Source organism: Mizuhopecten yessoensis, unplaced genomic scaffold, assembly GCF_002113885.1.
Source record: "Mizuhopecten yessoensis strain PY_sf001 unplaced genomic scaffold, ASM211388v2 scaffold2317, whole genome shotgun sequence".
Lineage (NCBI taxonomy): Eukaryota > Metazoa > Mollusca > Bivalvia > Pectinida > Pectinidae > Mizuhopecten > Mizuhopecten yessoensis.
In genome coordinates, this window is record NW_018404486.1 from 208789 (window position 1) to 229710 (window position 20922).

Consider the following 20922-nt stretch of genomic DNA (forward strand, 5'->3'; position numbering starts at 1 on the left):
TATAACCCTGGGACGTGCCCTATAGTAAGTAATGTTCAGGAGAATATACTGCCTTACTGGCAAGCCAGCACCTCCAACTACGCAATATAACCCTGGGACGTGCCCTATAGTAAGTAATGTTCAGGGGAATATACTGCCTTATTGGCAAGCCAGCATCTCCAACTACGCAGTAAAACCCTCCAGTAAGCAATGTCAAGCGTGATCAGTGGCTGTTACGGTGTCCGCTCACACATTTTTCATTATACATAACTAGAGATGGTCAGGGGTATTCAAAAAAAAAAAAATGCAATGTTTGCATTCCTAGCACACACAGCTCAAGTGTTATCAAAGAATATTAACTAAATTCAAACTCATGGCCTCTCTAAAAATGTATTTATGAAGATTCTATGAAGTTCATAAAATAAACAGTTAAAACAAAACATTTATGCCTCTCTTTTGAAACTAGTCTGCATAATAAGCAATCATGTGATACATCCAACTGAATTCAAAATAATTAAAACTGTTAAAAAATCCCTGCTCTCAAGGATACCCCCCCCCCCCCCCCCCCCCAAAAAAAACCCAGAATAATAAACAGTGGCCACCCTATCCTGGATTGACCAGGTCACCTTACCCTGTTAGCAGATTTAATGACGAGGTGGACAGTCAACCCATCCTTAATTCCATGCTGCTCCAATGTGTCAGTGTCTTTCAGAATTTTACCAGCAAAGATTAAACACAACTGCTCACAGGGCGCACTGAATTGTTTGGCAACAATTTCTCGAAACTATAAAGAGATTAAAACATATTCTAATGCATTAACAATGAATTCAAACTTAAGGCTACACACACTATATTATGTCAGTGAGTTATTTTTGAACGTTTGTCAATCTGACTCTATATATAAATAATATCTATAAATTATCTTTTATTTCTCATATATCGATTCAACAGAGTTGATCTTGTGCAAATTGTATCGACGTATTTGGATCCATATCATCAATTTAGCAAGCTATATGCTCATGTCAAGAGTTACAGACTACAGACACTGCAGCGGAAAACCTTCCCTTTTCAGGAAGCGGAGGTGGTGTAGTGATCACTTTCTGCTGTATAAATCAGCTAGGCAATTCCAGTTCTGTTAAATAATGATTCTGGTATCAATTACATATCAAATTAGGCCCAAAAAATGTGTGTTTCCTGTTTCTGCTCACAAAACAATAGGGGAGGTGTAGGTAGACAATTTCTTTTTAATATTTTTACTGTACTTTGCTCATATAGAGCAGGAGTTCTGATTTTAACAGTGCACATCACTAAATGCCAATAAAATCTTTAGGGTAGGCATACAAATCAAGAGTCGGTTGAGAAATTGGAAACACATTTTTTTTGTTTGGCCTTACTAAATAAAACATACTTATGTGTACTGGAAGCCCTACAGTACAAGCTATGTGTTTGTCATTGTATTGTGTAACATTCAAGGAGAATGTTTATACATGTATATGATCATTGTTGATGAACTGTTACGGATTACCACCACACTTAAATATTAATACACAGTCAAACTAGTATTCATACTGGTTTTATGACCGATAATTCAACTGACCAATTTCCATTCTTAAAATTACGGAAATATTTTCCCCTCTTTCATTCAAAATTACCAAAAAGATCTAACAATAAATTCAGAAATTGAAAACATTGTCAGGAATATATTAACAATTTGCCTGGTAAACAAATATAATACCATCTGTTCCAGTATTTTGGCATTATTTTGTTCTGATATAGTTCAGCATATGAATTACAAACCACACATTTTAGTTGACCACTTCACTCCGCATACATTTTAAGGTGATTTTCAAAATGGGCTAAGAGTAGTTGATTAAACAAGCTGGATTAATCCTTGACAGTGCGCCCAGGCATGGGCTACACTTCCACAGCCAGACCACATCACTATATAAAAGTAACCATACATGGGCTACACTTCCACAGTCAGACCACATAACTATATAAAAGTAACCATACATGGGCTACACTTCCACAGCCAGACCACATCACTATATAAAAGTTACCATACATGGGCTACACTTCCACAGTCAGACCACATCACTATATAAAAAAGTAACCATACATGGGCTACACTTCCACAGTCAGACCACATCACTATATAAAAGTAACCATACATGGGCTACACTTCCACTGCCAGACCACCTCACTATATAAAAGTAACCATACATGGGCTACACTTCCACAGCCAGACCATACCACTATATAAAAGTAACCATACATGAGACATGTCTCTTGTTATTAGGTTTGGCCAGATTGCTTTGTATATGATGACTGGACATGAATTAGGAAAAGATTGTGATCTTATAACTGTATTTGATATCTTAAGCAGGATTCGACACCAACTTGTTTTGGACTACCGGTAGTTGAATAGATTATTTTAATTATTCCTTTGTCAATGTAACTAGTCCAAGATTTCCTCATAAGGAAACATCGCGATCTACAGCACGAAACATCAAAAGTAAATGACTGTAGGGGACTTAAAATAACTCCTGCCATAAAAACATGGTGAAGTTTTAGGATGCATTGACAATTATCATGCAATATATCTTGTTTTAAGCAGTTTTCTAAATTTTAAAAAGGAATATTCTTATTTTATTATCAGATTATTTCACAAGTCCAAATGACCAGTAAGGTTAGGTGATTCACTAGTCCTTGCTGAAATCTACTTGTCCAGGACTAGCGGACAAGTGTTAAGTGTCGACTCCTGTTAAATCTACTAGTCCAGGACTAGCGGACTAGTGTTAGTGTCGACCCCTGTTAAGTCTACTAGTCCAGGACTATTGGGGACTAGTGTTAGTGTCGACCCCTGTTAAATCTACTTGTCCAGGACTAGCGGACAAGTGTTAAGTGTCGACTCCTGTTAAATCTACTAGTCCAGGACTAGCGGACAAGTGTTAAGTGTCGACCCCTGTTAAATCTACTAGTCCAGGACTAGCGGACTAGTGTTAGTGTCAACCCCTGTTAAGTCTACTAGTCCAGGACTAGCGGACTAGTGTTACTGTCGACCCCTGTTAAATCTACTAGTCCAGGACTAACGGACTAGTGTTATTGTCGACCCCTGTTAAATCTACTAGTCCAGGACAAGCAGACTAGTGTTAGTGTTGACCCCTGTTAAGTCTACTAGTCCAGGACTAGCGGACTAGTGTTAATGTCGACCCCTGTTAAATCTTCTAGTCCAGGACAAGCAGACTAGTGATAGTGTCGACCCCTGTTAAGTCTACTAGTCCCGGACTAGCGGACTAGTGTTACTGTCGACCCCTGTTAAATCTACTAGTCCAGGACTAGCGGACTAGTGTTAATGTCGACCCCTGTTAAATCTTCTAGTCCAGGACAAGCAGACTAGTGTTAGTGTCGACCCCTGTTAAGTCTACTAGTCCAGTACTAGCGGACTAGTGTTAGTGTCAACCCCTGTTAAGTCTACTAGTTAGGGATAGGCCCTACATTAAAATCATTAAATATTTAATATTTTTTGAAGTGCAATACTATTCAACATGATGTTAAATTAAGGAGTACTCTGTTAAATTAAAATTTTGTTATACATCATGTTTACAATTTAATCCATAATTAGATACATTTTTAATACTTTCAGATTATATGGCTGTTATTTTTAGAAAATATGACTGAAATTAAAAATGCTGAAAATTTCCACCAGAACTTTTTTTATTTTATTTTTAAAAGAGAGAAAAATCAGACTTTATCTCATTTTCTTGACACAGGAATTGTGAAAAAATCTAGGTTGAAAAGTTCAAATTTTAAGATATCATTCGCCTTAAATTCTGTGCCTTCAAAGAATCAAACAAATAAAATCCAAATCAAAAGTAGCCTCAGTGATGCAATATTGATAATTATTTTTCCTGTGTTTACATTAACCGTAATTCATATTTTATGTAAAAAAAAAACTAAAATAAACTAAAAATATCACACATTTCAAATGTAAATGGCAGTAGAACATATTTGAAAGGAAAAGGGCGAATTTATAACGGTATTGACCAATCCTTCGAAATAAATCGCAACATCACGTCGCGCAACTTTTCCATTCCCGTGCACGTGTCGTCGATTAGCACCTAATACAAGCGACCGTCAAAGTCATTCTGAACGGTTTGCTGTTCTAAAAACTGCATAAATGCGATGCTAAATATTTTTTCTCGATCACTTGAAATTCTAAAACGTCTAACCATGAAAGTACACAGATACGATATAGGCCAATCGTTTGAAGTGATCTGAAAGGCCTAAAATCAGCACTTCGACATGGTGTTTCAAGGCGATACTTATACCTTCTAATCAAGCATATCGGACGTATTTATGTTGCTACGGTACTGGAAAAAGTAAATAAATACCATGTATACTAATTAAAATATACTGAACCCAGAAATTTGTTTGATGCAGTGTTTAAACAAGTTTATCAGATCGGCTTACAGCGCCGTCAAATGTACGTGTGCGAGACCACCTATGTGTGACTCGCTTATCAGACTGTTTTCTCAACGTCAATGGGTCATCCAATTAACTAAACCCCACTGTCCATTAATGTACACAAATTATAACACCTGTTGCCATCTGAAGCTTGATATGACTTAACAACTTAGACAAAAGCATTAATTAACTCGCACTCGTACAAAGCGCGCTGATTTGTGACGGCCCTGATTATGTTTACGCAATCAGTGTCAGCCACAATACACACGTGAGCTTGATTAGACGGAACGTTTTCTGGGACAAAGATACAGAGTTTCCCCATTTTTAGAAACTTAGTAGTCAATTCAGTAGCCACATCAAATTTTTAGTAGCCAATAAAAAATAAAAGTAGCCATTGGCTAATTTGGCTACCGACAGTGTGAGCCCTGGAACCGATTGCGTGAACGAGCTATCCATCCGCGACGTCCTGCAATCCGCCCAGTTCTTCTGCCACGTCATCGTGTAGCATGTCTGGACTAGTGCAGAAGGCATCTGCCATTTACTCGACGGGATTGGGCAGGCATTTTGTTTACAGACGAGTCGCGAGTCCACCTGGATAGTAGTGACGAACGTTCCAGAGTGTATCGTCGCGTTGGAGAACGTTTCCGTGACGCGTGTGTGGTACAACAACGTTCTTTCGGCAGAGGCAGTGTTATGATTTGGGGCGGCATCACAGCCAACGGGAGAGCGCCTCTGGTGGTTGTAAACGGGAATTTGGACGTGCTATGTTACCGTGAGAAGATCCTCCGGACCCACGTTGTTCCATTCGTGCAAGGGTAGCAACGTCGCATTACGCTACAGCAGGACAACGCCAGGCCACACACAGCTCGTGTCGCTATGGACTTTCTGGCCCAGCAGAACGTTGATGTGTTGCCCTGGTCTGCTGTATCCCCGATCTGTCGCCCATTGAACACGTCTGGGATGAAATGAAGCGCAGTTTACGGGCATTACCTAATCAACCGGTGACGTTGACTGGTTTGGCTGCAACGTTGGTACAGATCTGGAATGCCATCCTACAAGCATTCTTGAACCGTCTTATAGGCTCCATGTGTCGACGTTGCCAGGCTTGCATTCAGGCAAACGGTGGACATACGTGGTATTAACTTTGTGAACTCAGTATTGAACCCTGCTGTGTTTACATCACTCCTGAGCGGAACTTATTGATTCCATAACGTGGAAAATGGAATGCAACTGTTAATAACAAGTAACTTTTCACTGAAAACCTTGTTGTTCTACGTCATACACATTTATTTTTATAACACATTTTAGGCATGCACAGTTTCTTTTTTCCGGTGAAAATAAAAAATCGGTGAAATATAATGTCCTTGAAACAGGCTAGTATATATGAAAACTGCGATTCATCCTTATAGGTGTCTTTGCAAATTTGTCCTCCATATTTGGTGTTATACTTAAAGGTGCTGGTCGGGGGAAAAAATACAAAATAACTGGGTCTAAATGCGTTCTCTGGCCTTCCAAAAGTTATACCACGGCAATATGATGGTCGAGTTCTGCTTGCAATGTCCAGTTTTGACCACTGAAATCTCGGGGAAGCCCCGCGTAAATTTAGCGCAGATCTATTAATATGTCACGTGGTTGTTTCGAAAGTGAGGCAGTGAAGATAACAGCAATAGCACGCCATATATCAGCCATGTCGGACTCAACTAGCGGACAACACAGCAATACTCTACGTAAATAATTGTTTTCAAAGGTCATGTATGATGCAAGTGTAGTATTTCTACCTATATGTTGTTTTGTTATATAACGGTATTGATACCTCGTGCCTGTCATGACTTTTGCATGCATCTTTTTCTTGCGCTGCGATGTTTACATTTGGCCTTGTTGATGACGCACAAGCGGTAAAATTACATCACTGATCTGGGTCAATTGAGAGTTTAAGACTGTCAGGTGACGATTTAGGATTTCTTTAATTATAATTTTTACTTTTAGGGATGTGAATTTCAGCAAAATTTGAATCGATATGTTTCATAAGAAGGTATTTTAAACATGTGTATGCCATTTTAGCAAATATGACATTTTTTCCCCGACCAGACCCTTTAAATAAATGTTAACAATACTAGATTAAGTCTNNNGGGGGACATATTGTGTATCCGGTTGAACCTGTAAAGAAAACATCAGGCACAGATCTTGACATGTAGTTTTAAGATACGTTATGTAATTTAGTTGACGTGTAAAAGAAGGGCATAATATTCTTGATACATTGTTTTTTATTCTCCGAAACTGTGCATCTTAGCTCTTCTTATAGAACGGCCCAAGTGCGTTAGTTTATCGTGGAATATTTCTGCGACACACGTACCGTTTCAACCGGGATACGCGAATGTAGCCCATGTGAAAGGGGCGAACGAACCGGTACCCAGGCCAGGGACAGTAAAAAAAAACTAGCAGCTGTTTTCTTGCCATTTTTACTTATACATTTCGACATAGCATTGTTTGATGCAAACATAATCAATATTCAAGTAATTCCATCATTTGAGCACACTTATCTAATCACTCTACCGTTTATACACGTAAGGAGTGTCAAACGTTCAACAGTGACACAGCGAAGATGGTGACAAAAAGCGAAGTTCGACAGATGTCGGCATCCGCCAACAGATTACAGGGACAATATCCAAGAATATTTTCGAAAATTCAGAAACTCGTTCACCTCTTTCACAGATGTTTCTGTGTTGATTTCAATATCTTGCTTTTCTTTCGGCGTTTTCACCGAAATTGTCATCATCTTGGGTTCGGACTTCTCGTCATCAGCCATTTTGATTTGTATTTGAAGAATTATGGGATATGATGTAGGTCACAAAAATGTTTGAGTTCATATTCTAATTTAATCCGTTATCACGAACCGGTATTAATTTCCGGAATTATAACGCAGCACAAGAATTGATGGAACCAGAGACGAGATGTATTATACGTCTCTGATGGAACAATTCGAAATTAGTTACATTGGTTTATGTTCATCATGGTAACGTTTCTTTTTAAGCTATTGTAACAGTAAGTCTTCGCACCAGTGTTTCAGAATAATCCGGTTTGTTAAACTTACCAATGGAATTTGTTAGATCAGATTCGTATATATATATAAATGTCTCTGGTTAGACGGCGTTTAATTTATCACACACTTCTTAAAGTTCAAAAAAAGGAATTGTTGAAATTTACTCTTTCTGTACAACAACAAAGAAACGGTTTTAGCTAAATGTACTTCATTTTCTTTTTATTAATATTCGAAAACCATGCCTTTTTTTTTCTTTAATTCATAAGTACAACCAGAGACGTATATATATATATTGGCCTAATTAAAATACAATATATCATGGTTTACACGTCCTTGAACTGTGCGATTTTAGTCAGACATGTGGAGATCGTTTACCAAAATGTGGATAATCAAGACTTTATTTTGTTTCCGCTTTTTCAACATCGGACACCTTTTTTTATTTGTTACATATACCATTCAAGCGTATGTGTGACAAAGTTTACAAATGCGTGGCTCTTCGAATTTTCCAGAACGCATAGCGGAATGTCATTGCGATCAGTATAATAACGAACTTGTTACTTGTTCTTTTTACTTTTACGGATACACAATTGTTAGTTTTCTGTCAGTGTCTACTAGTCAAACGTATTCTTAAAGTAAATGAGGGGGGAGGGAGGGGCGAGGACACATCTCAGGGCATTTCTTTTATGCGGACTGACCGGTTCATGTATTTTTATGATTTTTTTCATGGGGTTAAAGGCTAGTGGGACTGCAATTGTTTGGATCCATGACTTTTTAAAAGCTCTTCAGAACACGAGATGAGATCACTAAATGGATTTTTTAAAACAATCATCTTTCCTCTGATGGCATAACTTTGGGGATACCGTCCAGACCGCTTAGAACGCAATACTGAATACGAAAGCGGCCCAGATTCCTCGGTATCCTCACGCAAAGAGCGTAATCTCTGTAGATATCGCAGACGTAACGAGAACAAGCTTAATTCTACAACGTTCGTTTTCTTGGGTCAATAAATGAAGAAATTTTCATGAAGCATACTTCACTTTGGTTATCTCATTAAATACTGATCGATGATTTCAAGACGTCTCATTAAATAGTAAAATACTGATCAATGAATTTAAGACGTCTCATTAATACTGATCAATGATTTCAATACGTCTCATTAAATACTGATCAATGATTTCAAGACAAAAGAAAATTAGTTGTATACAGCGGACATTTTTGTTGTTGATTTTTACGAGTTAATTTTCTCGCGTTAAATTCACGCGGGATCTAGCGAGAAATAAAATTTGGTTTACTTAAAAAGTTGCCATACTGTTGGATTAAAGTGCGTTGAATAAACAGTAAAAAGTTAAACTGGTTAAGTTGAAAACTTCAAATTGAATTTTATCAATAAATGATAATTTCAAAAGTTAATTCAACGTTTTTTTCTGATATTTTTCAAATATTAATCACATGGAGAAGTCCCGTAATTATACCGATTTTCAATTTTAAACATTAAGTTTGCGTATTTGTAATTGTTTTCGTATACATTTTGTAAGTTCAATGTTAAAATGCAGTGCTTATTACATTCCGGGGAGACCAGGACACATTTGGCTCATGAATGTGTTTTTTTTAAGTCCACTCATTCTGGACAGCATTGTAGTTGTCGAAATGTATGGGTTTATTTGTATACCAATTGAAAAAGAAATTCCATAGATTTCTTAAAATAATAACAAAAGGACAAACACGTCCCATTATCTGAAGAAGCACTGTATTGAACATTTTCTGTTGGGAGATTGGATGACGATAGTGCCCTGCCTCTGGGCAAGTTAATTAGGACCGACAGTCTTGGGTAAGTCCAGGCCACGTCGGAATCAGTATAATTGTCATAAAGAATATATGGTCGGGTAGCGCAGTGGATAGCGCACTTGCCTTTCACCAAGCCGGGTACTCCGGTTTCTTCCCACATTAAGACTCCCGCCCAAACGCGCTTACATCCGGGCCAACAAGAGTGATCAAAATAGGTTAAAATAACTTGTTTCATAATTATTGAAAAATAAATAAAGTTTATATTATAAAGAATATATTCCGCAACACACTGTCACGACTTTCACCGTGTTGTCTAGATTATATTAGGCTGACATGTATTGTGTTACACGTATGACAAGCACGTAGCAACTCGGTTTACCAAAATTTTGCAAAATTAGAAAGAATTAAGTATATGGTCATAAGTTTCTTTCAACCATCCCAAAAGTACATTTCTCCTTTTTTTATAATTGAATTTTAGACATCATTTCTTCATGAGAATGTTCCGTCCAATCGGATGAACTGCTAATATCTGCAAAATATTGTGAATAGTTAATTGCTAAAGACCGAAAATACCACTTGATTGGTGGCCGGGATCGAACTTGTCCCGGTCTCCATTACTTGAATTTAACGTAAAATGCTGTAAGGGGATTTTGGCTGTATAAATGGAAATTCAAATAAATTATTTCATAAAACAGAAACATAATAGACTTATACAAAATGCCGTAAATATACAGAGGGTATATAAGGCTCCTTGAACTCGTCATCAATGTCTCAGCTATTACTGGAAAGTTCGATGGTAATTGTGGGAACAGATCAAAGGAACAACATTATGGGATGGTACAATACTGACAACACCGGGATGTAGTTCGAACGACAAGTCGGACAAGAACAGCACAAATGTAGGAATTCATATTGCATCCCATTGACACACATATACATGTATATAGTCTTGATATTTTTGTAACAGGCCTGTAGAGCTGTCTTGAAGCTCTTGACTGATGACGCACACACAACGTCGTCACTTAGACTATTCCAGTCTATTGCAGTTTTTATAAAGTATGAGTTTTTAAATTTTGGCGTTTTGAAGTTTGGAATGTCTAGTCCACGGCTGTTATTGGTTGCTCGCGTTTCTACAATATTGTCCGAAATGAAGTCCTGATATTTCCGCGGTTTAATTTGTCGTCCTTTCCGAATAGGTTTAAATATGCTGTAGGGATCTATAGATGGAACTAAGCCCTCAACCACTTTATAACAAAAAGTTAATCTGGAGTTTCGTCTCCTCTCCTGAAGTAGGGGAAGGTCCACGTCTTTTAACATTTTTGTCACACACCCTTCCTCCCTTGTTTTATAATCGCCCGTGATGAACCTCGCACCTCTCCTTTGTGTTCTTTCAATCCTGTTGATATCCTTCTCTAAGTACGGATCCCACACGATGGATCCATATTCCAGTACCGATCTTACCATGGCGATATATGCCACTTTCCTGCAAGATTTCGGACAGTGTTGGAGATTCCGTCTGAGGAATCCGAGTGTAGAGTTACTCCTTGAAGTCGATTTAGAAATTTGAGTAGTCCAACTTAAGTCTTCCGAAATTGTTAAACCAAGGTAGGGATTTTCTTTAACTTGTTGTAGAATTTGGTCGTCTAAAGTGTAAAATTTGTTGGATTTTTGTTTGATACTCATGATATAACATTTCTTGGCGTTGAACCTCATTCCCCACTTTTTAGCCCATATCTGGAGATTGTCAAGGTCACGCTGTAGAATTTGATGGTCTTTCGCCGTTTTTATTTCCCGATACAACAAACAGTCATCCGCGAACCAGCAGTTCGTTTATGTGACAGAGGAAGAGATGTGGGCCCAATACCGTCCCCTGGGGCACCCCGGAATATACCTTGACGTATTCCGAATGTCCCTGTCACACAAAAATGAAGTCAGCCAGTCCAGAATATTTCCTCGAATTCCGTAGTTTGAAAGTTTGTGTAATAATTTGTCATATGGGACGGTGTCAAAAGCTTTTGAAAAGTCTAAAATTGCGATGTCGATTTGGGTCCCGTGGTCGAAAGATGTGAAAAGATCGTTCGATCAGAAATCCAATATGGCCGCACATGAATAGCCAGGAATTCAGGTCGTTTAGGTACCCGGTCGTTTCGGTATTTCTGAAAGTCGTTTCGGTACTTTTGAAAGTTGTTTCGGTACTTCTGAAAATCGTTTAGGTACTTATGGAAAACACACTTTGGTACCACGTTTTAGTCAACGTCACCACTTTTTGCGTGCTGTATACCTTCAAGGGAAGTAACTCTAAGTCAAACTTGTGCTATAATACACGTGTTTGTATCAGATTTTTTGAAGTGGTCTTTGCTTGTTTTGATACAGTCCATGTATATTTGATATAAGCACGAACTTGATATCTAATATGTCAGTGACATAAGGTTTTTTTACACGTCATGAATCATGAATACCAAAAACAAAACAAGATTAATATTATTACATTGATGAATAATTTTATTTCCATACATGGATAGCATATATTTATACTCAGTAAACAAAAACTAAAATACTTATAAAAACAGTTAACAACATAATTCACATCGTCATAAATATAGCTACTATTAAAGACTGTTCCCTTCCCCGTAAACTTTTCACATTGTCATTCAATAGCTACTATTCACACGTTACCCTGTATAAGAATTCCCTTCCCCGTATATTAAACCACACTTCATAAATATAGCTACTATTAAAGACTTCCCTAAACTATTCACATCGTCACTACACTACACTTCATAGAAACGACTGTACCCCAATAGCCAGCTCGAAAACCGTGCTTCAATTTAGTTAGGATGTTGTTTGATTCCAGATGATTCATGTTTACAAATTATATGTTCTAATAGTTTGCACGACACTGAGGTGAGAGAAACTGGACGATAATTTTCGGCCAAGTGGACATCACCTTAAATTTCTTAAATACGGGTGCCACGTTGGCCCGGCGCCAGTCAGTTGGAATTTTCCGGAGTCCAAGGATTTTTGAAAAATTAAAGTAAGGATCGGGGCAATTTGCTCTTTTAACATTTTACATCCTTGATACTTCATGGAAATGTTACTGACTACTCCCTGACCAAGTGTTGTTATTTTTCGGGTCGATCAGAAATCCAATATGGCCGCCATGAGCTATTTCAAACTGAAAGTAAAGTTCTACTGTGCCCATTTAACTGAAACTTGGTATGGATGATCAACTAGTGGTCCTGACCAAGTTTTGTTATTTTTCGGGTCGATCAGAAATCCATCATGGCCGCCACGGCCGGCCATTTTGAAAAACTATTTCAAACTTAAGTTCCTGGCAAAACGTTTTTTTTCTTTTTCAGGTCAATCAAAAATCCAATATGGCCGTCATGGATGCCATTTTGGAAAAAAACTATTTATAACTTAAAAACCAGTTCTAATAGGCCGTTTTAACTGAAACTCGCTCTAGGAATGATCAACTCATTGTCCTGACAAACTTAACGTTATACTTAACTTTTTTTACTCAACTTTTGGTAGGGATGGTTGACATCATTATCTCCACTTCATATTTCAACAACAAAAATTAATACTGTAGGACTCAGGTGACCGTTAAGGCCCATGGTCCTCTAGTTATTATTAGCAGCTTTAATGTGTAGTAAAGATATAGCACTCCATGGTAGGTGCTGTAAGTACATATGAACTTTCAAAAAGATCCATCCAGTACTTGAGATATAGCGAGAACAAACTTCAAACAGAGCCCCACCCCTATGCCCCTAGGGGGTCATACCCACCGTTTATACAAAATTGAGTCCCCTTGGCCCAAGGATGCTCCAGACTAAATTAGGATAAAATCCCTCAACCCCTATGGTAGCAGAACGATTTTAAAGGTTTTACCTCTATTTCCCCTATTTGGCCCCGCCTCTCTGCCTCCAGGGGGTCAGACACACCGTTTATACAAAAGTTGTCCCCTTTTACCTAAGCATGCTTCATACCAAATTTGGACAAAATCCTGTCATTCCTACAGAAGATGAAGGATTTTGAAGAATTTGCTGTGTTTCCCCTATTGGGCCCATCCTCCCTTCTGCCCCCAGGGGGACCACACTCGCTGCTTATATGAAATTGAGTCCCTTTTGCCCAAGGATGCTCCAGACTAAATTAGGATAAAATCCCTTATTCCCTATGGTAGAAGAAGGATTATAAAGGTTTTACCTCTATTTCCCCTATTGGGCCCCACCCCTCAGGTCCCAGGGGGGCTACACTCACCGTTTATACAAAATTGGTTCCCCTTCACCAAAGGATGCTCCACACCAAGTATGGACCAAATCCTTCATTTCTACAGAAGAAGAAGGATTTTGAAGAATTTGCTATGTTTCCCCTTTTCGGCCCCGCCCCTCAACCCCCAGGGGGCCAAACCCACCGTTTATACAAAATGTGTTCCCCTTTACCCTAGGATGCTTCACACCAAATATGGACTAAATCCTTTCATTCCTACAGAAGAAGGATTTTAAAGAATAATTTGCTATGTTTCCCCTATTGGGCCCCACCTCTCAAGCCCATGGGGGGCCATACCCACCATTTATACAAAATTTGTTCCCCTTCCCCCAAGGATGCTTCTGACCAAATTTGGTCAAAATCTTCTCAGTTGTTCATGACTAGTAGTGTTTTAAAGGAAAAGTTGACGGACGGACGACGGACGACGGAAGCTGCGGTATGGCATAAGCTCACCATGGTCCTTCAGACCAGGTGAGCTAAAAAATCATGTCAAAACAGCCACCAGAAGGCCCAAATTGGCATCCATCCTTTTGATAATGGCTTGGTTGAGCAACCAAAAGAGCCATCGATAAAACGTTTATGTAGCGGAACGGGACTGAGTCGAGCATTTGGCAAGGGAATACCCGACCCTGGGTTGTAAATAGTTGTGTCTCTGTGGGCGAAAAATGAGAAAAAAGGGAATGTAGCGGAACTGGACTGGGTCGAATGTCGGCGACTAGGTAGCTCAATTAGCGTCCGTCTAGAGTTCGGAGGATCCCGGGTTCGACCCCGGTCTGGCTGTGCATTTTCCCTCTCCTGTTACATTTATAAGGATTCGGAATCCAATACAAACGAGGGAGGTCTGTATCCTTATCATTAGTGAGTATTCGGAAAGACTGCAATACAGAAAAGTAGCCATATTATTTGTCTTTTGATTGGAAAAGTGCATATAGGCAGGGTGTCTTTGCTTATCAAGCAAATGCAAGCAGGCTATGTAATAGTGTTTGTAGATTATGTTATTGCATACTTTGTCTGCAGACACAACTATACATAACTATCATATGCCCGCAGGGTATGGAGGCATGGTAGTCTAGTGGTAGAACGCTGGGCTCGTGATCGAAGGGTTGTGGGTTCGAGTCACGACACGGCACTGTGTTGTATCTTTGAGCAAGATACTTTACTCCACTTGTTCCAGTCTACTAAGCTGTAAATGAGTTCATGGTTGGGCAGTGCTAGAAATGCTCGCTGTGAGCGCCGAAATGGCAGCTCCGGCTGTATGCTCCCCATGGAGTTGAAAAAGGTATTGGCTGGTTGCAAAGGCCCTATAACCACATCTTCGCTAGCCAAGTGTTTGCTTCGTATGCACTCCACTTGTAAAGCGAACACTTGGCTAGCGAAGATGCTATAACCACGGAGACAACCTTCGAACTAGGTTGTGATAAAGCGGTATATAAGAACCTCAAATTATTATTGTCATTATTACCATGTAAGTCGTTTAGTGTGGTTTAGTCAACAAATACAAGACCCTTATTTTGTTTTCATTTTGGATTTCAAGCAGCTAATTCTTTTTGAACGATGTACCAAATAGATTTATCCCACTCTGAAGTGATTCCAGTTCAGCATGTTTTCGTATTGCCAATTTTAGTGAGGTAATCTTGTAGTAATGTGTCATGAAATGCTCCATTCTCGATACTCCAGAGGGGTTATGCTCACTTTCGCTGCGTGCAGAGAGATTTTACAGATGAGAGACTAACCCCCGGAGTATCGATGATGGAAAAGCTCTCGTAACTTTACGTTATGGATAATATTACATGTAAGATCGTTATTTACTTCATGTCCAGCTTGGTCATAATTTTATGGGGACGTAGAGCAATATTGAAAAATATTTAATTAAAATTCAATTGGTGTTTTTTTCTGCTGCTGCTTGTCCTGAATACTGGAATTACTTCTTTGCCCCATATACTATTTTAAGTAATTCGTATCCTACGGACATAACTCCATTAGGATCCAGTGTTGTATGGGATTTTACCGTATATATTACTTCTTTGACCCATACATATATATAGATGTATATTTGGTGGAATAAAAATGTCAAAACATATATATATATATATATACATGTACTCCTACATGAATCATGATGAACATATTGAGAAATTTTCATTTATTATAAACAAGAGGCCCATGGGCCTTAACGGTCACCTGATATATTTATACAGAGAGTTGATTTTGTTTTTAACATGAACAGAAATATTATTCAAAGTGACAAAAAACAATAAAACACCCTTACTCAATATNGTGCAATTTGCAACTTTAGCATCAATTTTAAATATACAACAATTTTATTGTAGATCACAAAGATTTGATATGACAGGGTTGGGGGTTACTGAGGACAAAATCAACAATGCAATGATAAAACAAGATTTATATTAATAATATTTTAAAGGGATCCTAACATACATTAGATAATTATACAAGTGTCTAAATATAAATGATCAAAGTAAAAATTAATAGAGATCTCATCAGCAATTAATTAATTATACAAGTTGCTAAAAACAAGTGATTTTAGTAATAATTAACACAGATCTCATCACCATTACATAAATAATACAAGCGGTTAAAATCAAATTAACCTGTTAAGTAAAAATCAACAGATCTCAGCAACTATTGATCTTATCATACGAGTGCTTAAAACAAGAGGCCCAGAGGGCCTGTATCGCTCACCTGACATTAAATATTATACTGTACTACAAATATTTCACTCACAAATGACTCCATCCGTTGAAATTACGAGCCAAATATTATTTTATGATTCTATGCTTTTTGGTTCTTCTTCAGAAGTTATTTGACACTTTTTACCCCTGTGACCTTGAAAGTGGGTAAAGGTCATTTTCTTTTGGTGGGCTCTTACTAACCAAGCTACACACCACATATTCAGATTCTATACCTTTCAGTTCTTCAGAAGTAGTTTTAAGTATTTGACACTTATGACCCCTGTGACCTTGATAGAAAGTCAATGTATTTTTTGTTCGCAAACTTTGTTGTGCTCTTACCAACAAAGCTACCAGCCACATATTAAGATTCTATACCTTTTAGTTCTTCAGAAGAAGTCGTTTTAAGTATTTGAAACTTTTGAACCCTGTGACCTTGAAAGTAGGTCAAGGTCATTTTCGTTCTCAAACTTTGATGGGCTCTTACCAACGAAGCTATCACCCAACTATCATGACTGTAGGCCTGTCCATTCTTCAGAAGAAGTTGTTTTTATTATTTGATACTTTTGACCCCTGTGACCTTGAAAGTAGGTCAAGGTCATTTTCGTTCTCAACTTTGTTGGGCTCTTACCAACGAAGCTATCATCCAAATATCATGACTCTAGGCCTGTCTATTCTTCAGAAGTTGTTAAAAGGAAAAGTTGACGGACGACGATGGACGCTGCGCCATGGCATAAGCTCACTAGCCCTTCGGCATATTTCGTTAATAATGTTAAAATTAACATGATAAACGACAAACATACAAACTGTTGTTTAAGAGAACAATCAGGCCTTTGGCAAAGTTATTTATACTATAACACTATGGACGTGTACGCCATTATTTTTAATCTTTTCCAGTTTATTCCTCTTGAAATAATAATTTGCTGCTGTGCATGTGTCAGGCATTGCTTGTTCAGGGATAGTACTTAAGACAATGAAGCCATATCTGAGTCTGGAGAAGAATTCTGAGATGGCCAAAACCCAAACTGTCATGTCGATGTTAAAATGTCTATCAAGTTTTCTATATATAAAGTATAGTAAACTTTACCCCATCCCCAGGGAATAAAAATTCACAATTATGATAAAAGCACCTCTAGACCCTTCCATCTATGGCGAGTATTGGTTTCCAGCTTATCTCAGTCTGGAGAAGATGACTTGAAATTTCTGGCTATATGACCCCATTTGGGCTCAGCCCCTGGGGATGAGACAGGGTTACTAAGGAGACCCTGTACTAAGTTCAAAATATGCATATTTACTAGACTCGATATAGATGGGGCGTCACCTGGCCTGTCTATTATCAGCCGAGTACCAAGAGATACAGAGTATCGGTCACTACACATATCATTGCACCAAATGACCATAAAATATGAAATATTGTGGCAAACAACCTTCAACAAATATGACCCCTGTGACCTTGAAAATAATTCAAAGATCATTCATCCAAGCATGCAACTGGCCAGATATTAACAATCTGGGCCTAAGCATTATTCAGAAGATGTTGTTTAAAGGTTTAATTCATATTTGACCTGTGACCTTGAATATAAGTCAAGGTCATTTATTTGAAGAAAATTGGTACCCTTCATCCAAGCACGCCATTCTAGGCCTCATCTTTATTCAGAACATGTCGATTTTAGGTTTAAAACATACTTAACCCCTGTGATTGAATATTAGTCAAGATCATTTATTTGAACAAACCAAGTTGCCTTTTATTCCAGCAAGTTACTGGCCAAACATTATCACCCTGGGCCTTTTTGTTATTCAGAAGAAGCCATTTACAGGTTTTAAATATATTTGACCTGTTACATTGAATAAAGGCCATTCATCCAAGCATCTTTCTGGCCAAATATCATCATTCTTGGCCTTTTGGTTATTCAAAAGAAGTCTTTTTATAAGTTTTAAACATGTTTGACCACTGTGACCTTGAATACACATCAAGGTCATTAATTTTAACAAACTTGGTAGCCTTTAATCCCAGCATCTTACTGACCAAATATCATTCTGGTCCTTTTTGTAATTCAGTATAAGTCATTTTAAAACATATTTCACCCCAGTGACCTTATCAGTGAAGGTCATTTATTGGAATAAAATTGGAGGCCCTACATCTCAGCATGCTATTATCCAGATATCAATATTCTGGGCCTTATGCTTATTCAGAAGATGTCATTAAAATTTTAAATCATATGTGAACCTTGTGAACCTTGTGACCTTGCATATAAGTCCAGATTAGTCCAGATCATGGTCATTCATTTGAACAAAGTTGATAGCCCTTCTAGATCTGTTCATGCCATCATGTTACTGGCCAAATATCATTACCCAGGTCCTTTTGGTTATTCAGAAGAAGTTGTTCGAAAGTTTTTTAAGATAATTGACCCCGTAAGTTTTTCAAGATAATTGACCCCTATGGCCTTGAATATAGCTTGGGGTCAATCATTTAAAGTAAACACACAAAGTGGCCCTTCATCCCAGCATGTTACAGACCAAATTTCATCATCCTTGGCCATTTGGTTATTCATCAGAAGTCATATAAGATTTTAAATATATATTTGACCCCTGTGACCTTGAATATAAGTGAAGGTCATTCATTTGCAAAAAAAAGATTAGCCATTATTGCATACATGTAACCGTGGCCAAATATCATCACCCTGGGGCCTGGGCCTATTGGTTATTCAGAAGTTGTTTGAAAGTTTTTGGTTATTCAGAAGAATTTGTTTAAAAGTAAAAAGTTGACACCAGACGAATGCTGCATAATGGCATTTTAAAGCTCATTAGCCCCTTTGAGCCAGCGAGCTAAAAAGTAAACTAATCATTTCAATCTTTAAATTCTTCTCATTTATTAATTACCATTCCTGAAATTCTGTAATAATAATGAGCATCTGTACATTTAATGTGTTAATATGGTTCAGTTATGGGTTTTTTTTTGTTCTTAATCCAGTTCAATTATTTATTCTTTGTACTTTTTGTGCTACTTTTTTCTGTTGCACTCTTCAACACTTCAACATCAGTCAAATGAACAAGTAGGCCTGTGCTGATAGAGGAGAGATCAAAATCTAATCCAGTTTCCAATCTCAATCTTTGTATGTTTTGTCGTCCTTTTCCAATGATACCGCTACATATTCTAGTATGAATGTCAACATCCTCATCTATATATATTACACTTTTTCTGTGCAGTTTCTTATTCTTTTCACTTCTTGAGTTACTTTTTCTGTTGCACTCTTCAACACTTCAGCATCAGTCACATGAACAAGTAGGCCTGTGGTGATAGAGGAGACACCAAAATCTAATCCAATAATCTAATAATTACTATAGTGTACTACAGGACTAACAGGTATAGTATAGTGTACTACAGGACTGACAGGTAAAGTTTAGTGTAATACAGGAGTGACAGGTATAGTATAGCGTAATACTGGACTGACAGGTATAGTATTAAGTATAATACAGGTCTGACAGGTATAGTATAGTCTAATACAGGACTGACAGGTATAGGATAGTGAAATACAGGACTGACAGCTATAGTATAGTGAAATACAGGCCTGACAGGTATAGTATAGTATAATACAGGACTGACAGGTATAGTATAGTGTAATACAGGACTAACAGGTATAGTATAGTGTAATACAGGACTGACAGGTATAGTATTAAGTATAATACAGGACTGACAGGTATAGTATAGTGTAATACAGGACTGACAGATATAGTATAGTGAAATACAGGACTGACAGGTATAGTATAGTGAAATACAGGACTGACAGGTATAGTACAGCGTAAAACAGGACTGACAGGTATAGTATAGTGTAATACAGGACTGACAGGTATAGTATAGTGTAATACAGGACTGACAGGTATAGTATAATGTAATACAAGACTGACAGGTATATCATAATGTAATACAGGACTGACAGGTATAGTATAGTGTAAAACAGGACTGACATGTAAAGTATAATGTAATACAGGACTGACAGGTATAGTATAGTGTACTACAGGACTGACAGGTAAAGTATAGTGTAATACAGGACTGACAGGTATAGGATAGTGTAAAACAGGACTGACATGTAAAGTATAATGTAATACAGGACTGACAGGTATAGTATAGTTTAATACAGGACTGGCAGGTATAGTATAGTGTAATACAGGACTGGCATGTATAGTATAGTGTAATAGAGGACTGGCATGTATAGTACAGTGTAAAACAGGACTGACAGGTATAGTATAGTGTAATACAGGACTGACAGGGATAGTATAGTGTAATACAGGACTGACAGGTATAGTAGTGTAATACAGGACTGACAGATATAGTATAGTGTAATACAGGACTGACAGGTATAGAATAGTGTAATACAGGACTGACAGGGATAGTATAGTGTAATACAGGACTGACAGGTATAGTATAGTATAATACAGGACTGACAGGTATAGTACAGTGTATTACAGGACTGACAGGTATAGTATAGTGTAATACAGGACTGACATGTATAGTACAGTGTAATACAGGACTGACAGGTAAAGTATAGTGTAATACAGGACTGACAGGTATAGAATAGTGAAATAAGGGACTGACATGTATAGTACAGTGTAATACAGGACTGACAGGTATAGTATAGTGTAATACACGACTGACAGGTATAGTAGTGTAATACAGGACTGACAGGTATAGTA

General features: G+C 37.8%; 1 protein-coding gene across 1 annotated transcript in view; it reads right to left on the reverse strand.

Moving 5' to 3' along the window:
• The window catches only part of LOC110445514 (ubiquilin-1-like), a 21657-nt gene extending 14396 nt beyond the window's left edge, over nucleotides 1-7261 (reverse strand). Inside the window, exons 1-2 of the mRNA XM_021490188.1 lie at nucleotides 7148-7261; nucleotides 611-763 (exon numbers count right to left, since the gene is read on the reverse strand). Of these exons, the coding sequence (XP_021345863.1) occupies nucleotides 611-763; nucleotides 7148-7252 (258 nt within the window). The 5' untranslated portion in view covers nucleotides 7253-7261. The remainder of the gene's footprint in view (nucleotides 1-610; nucleotides 764-7147) is intronic.
• Nucleotides 7262-20922: the final 13661 nt, after the last annotated feature.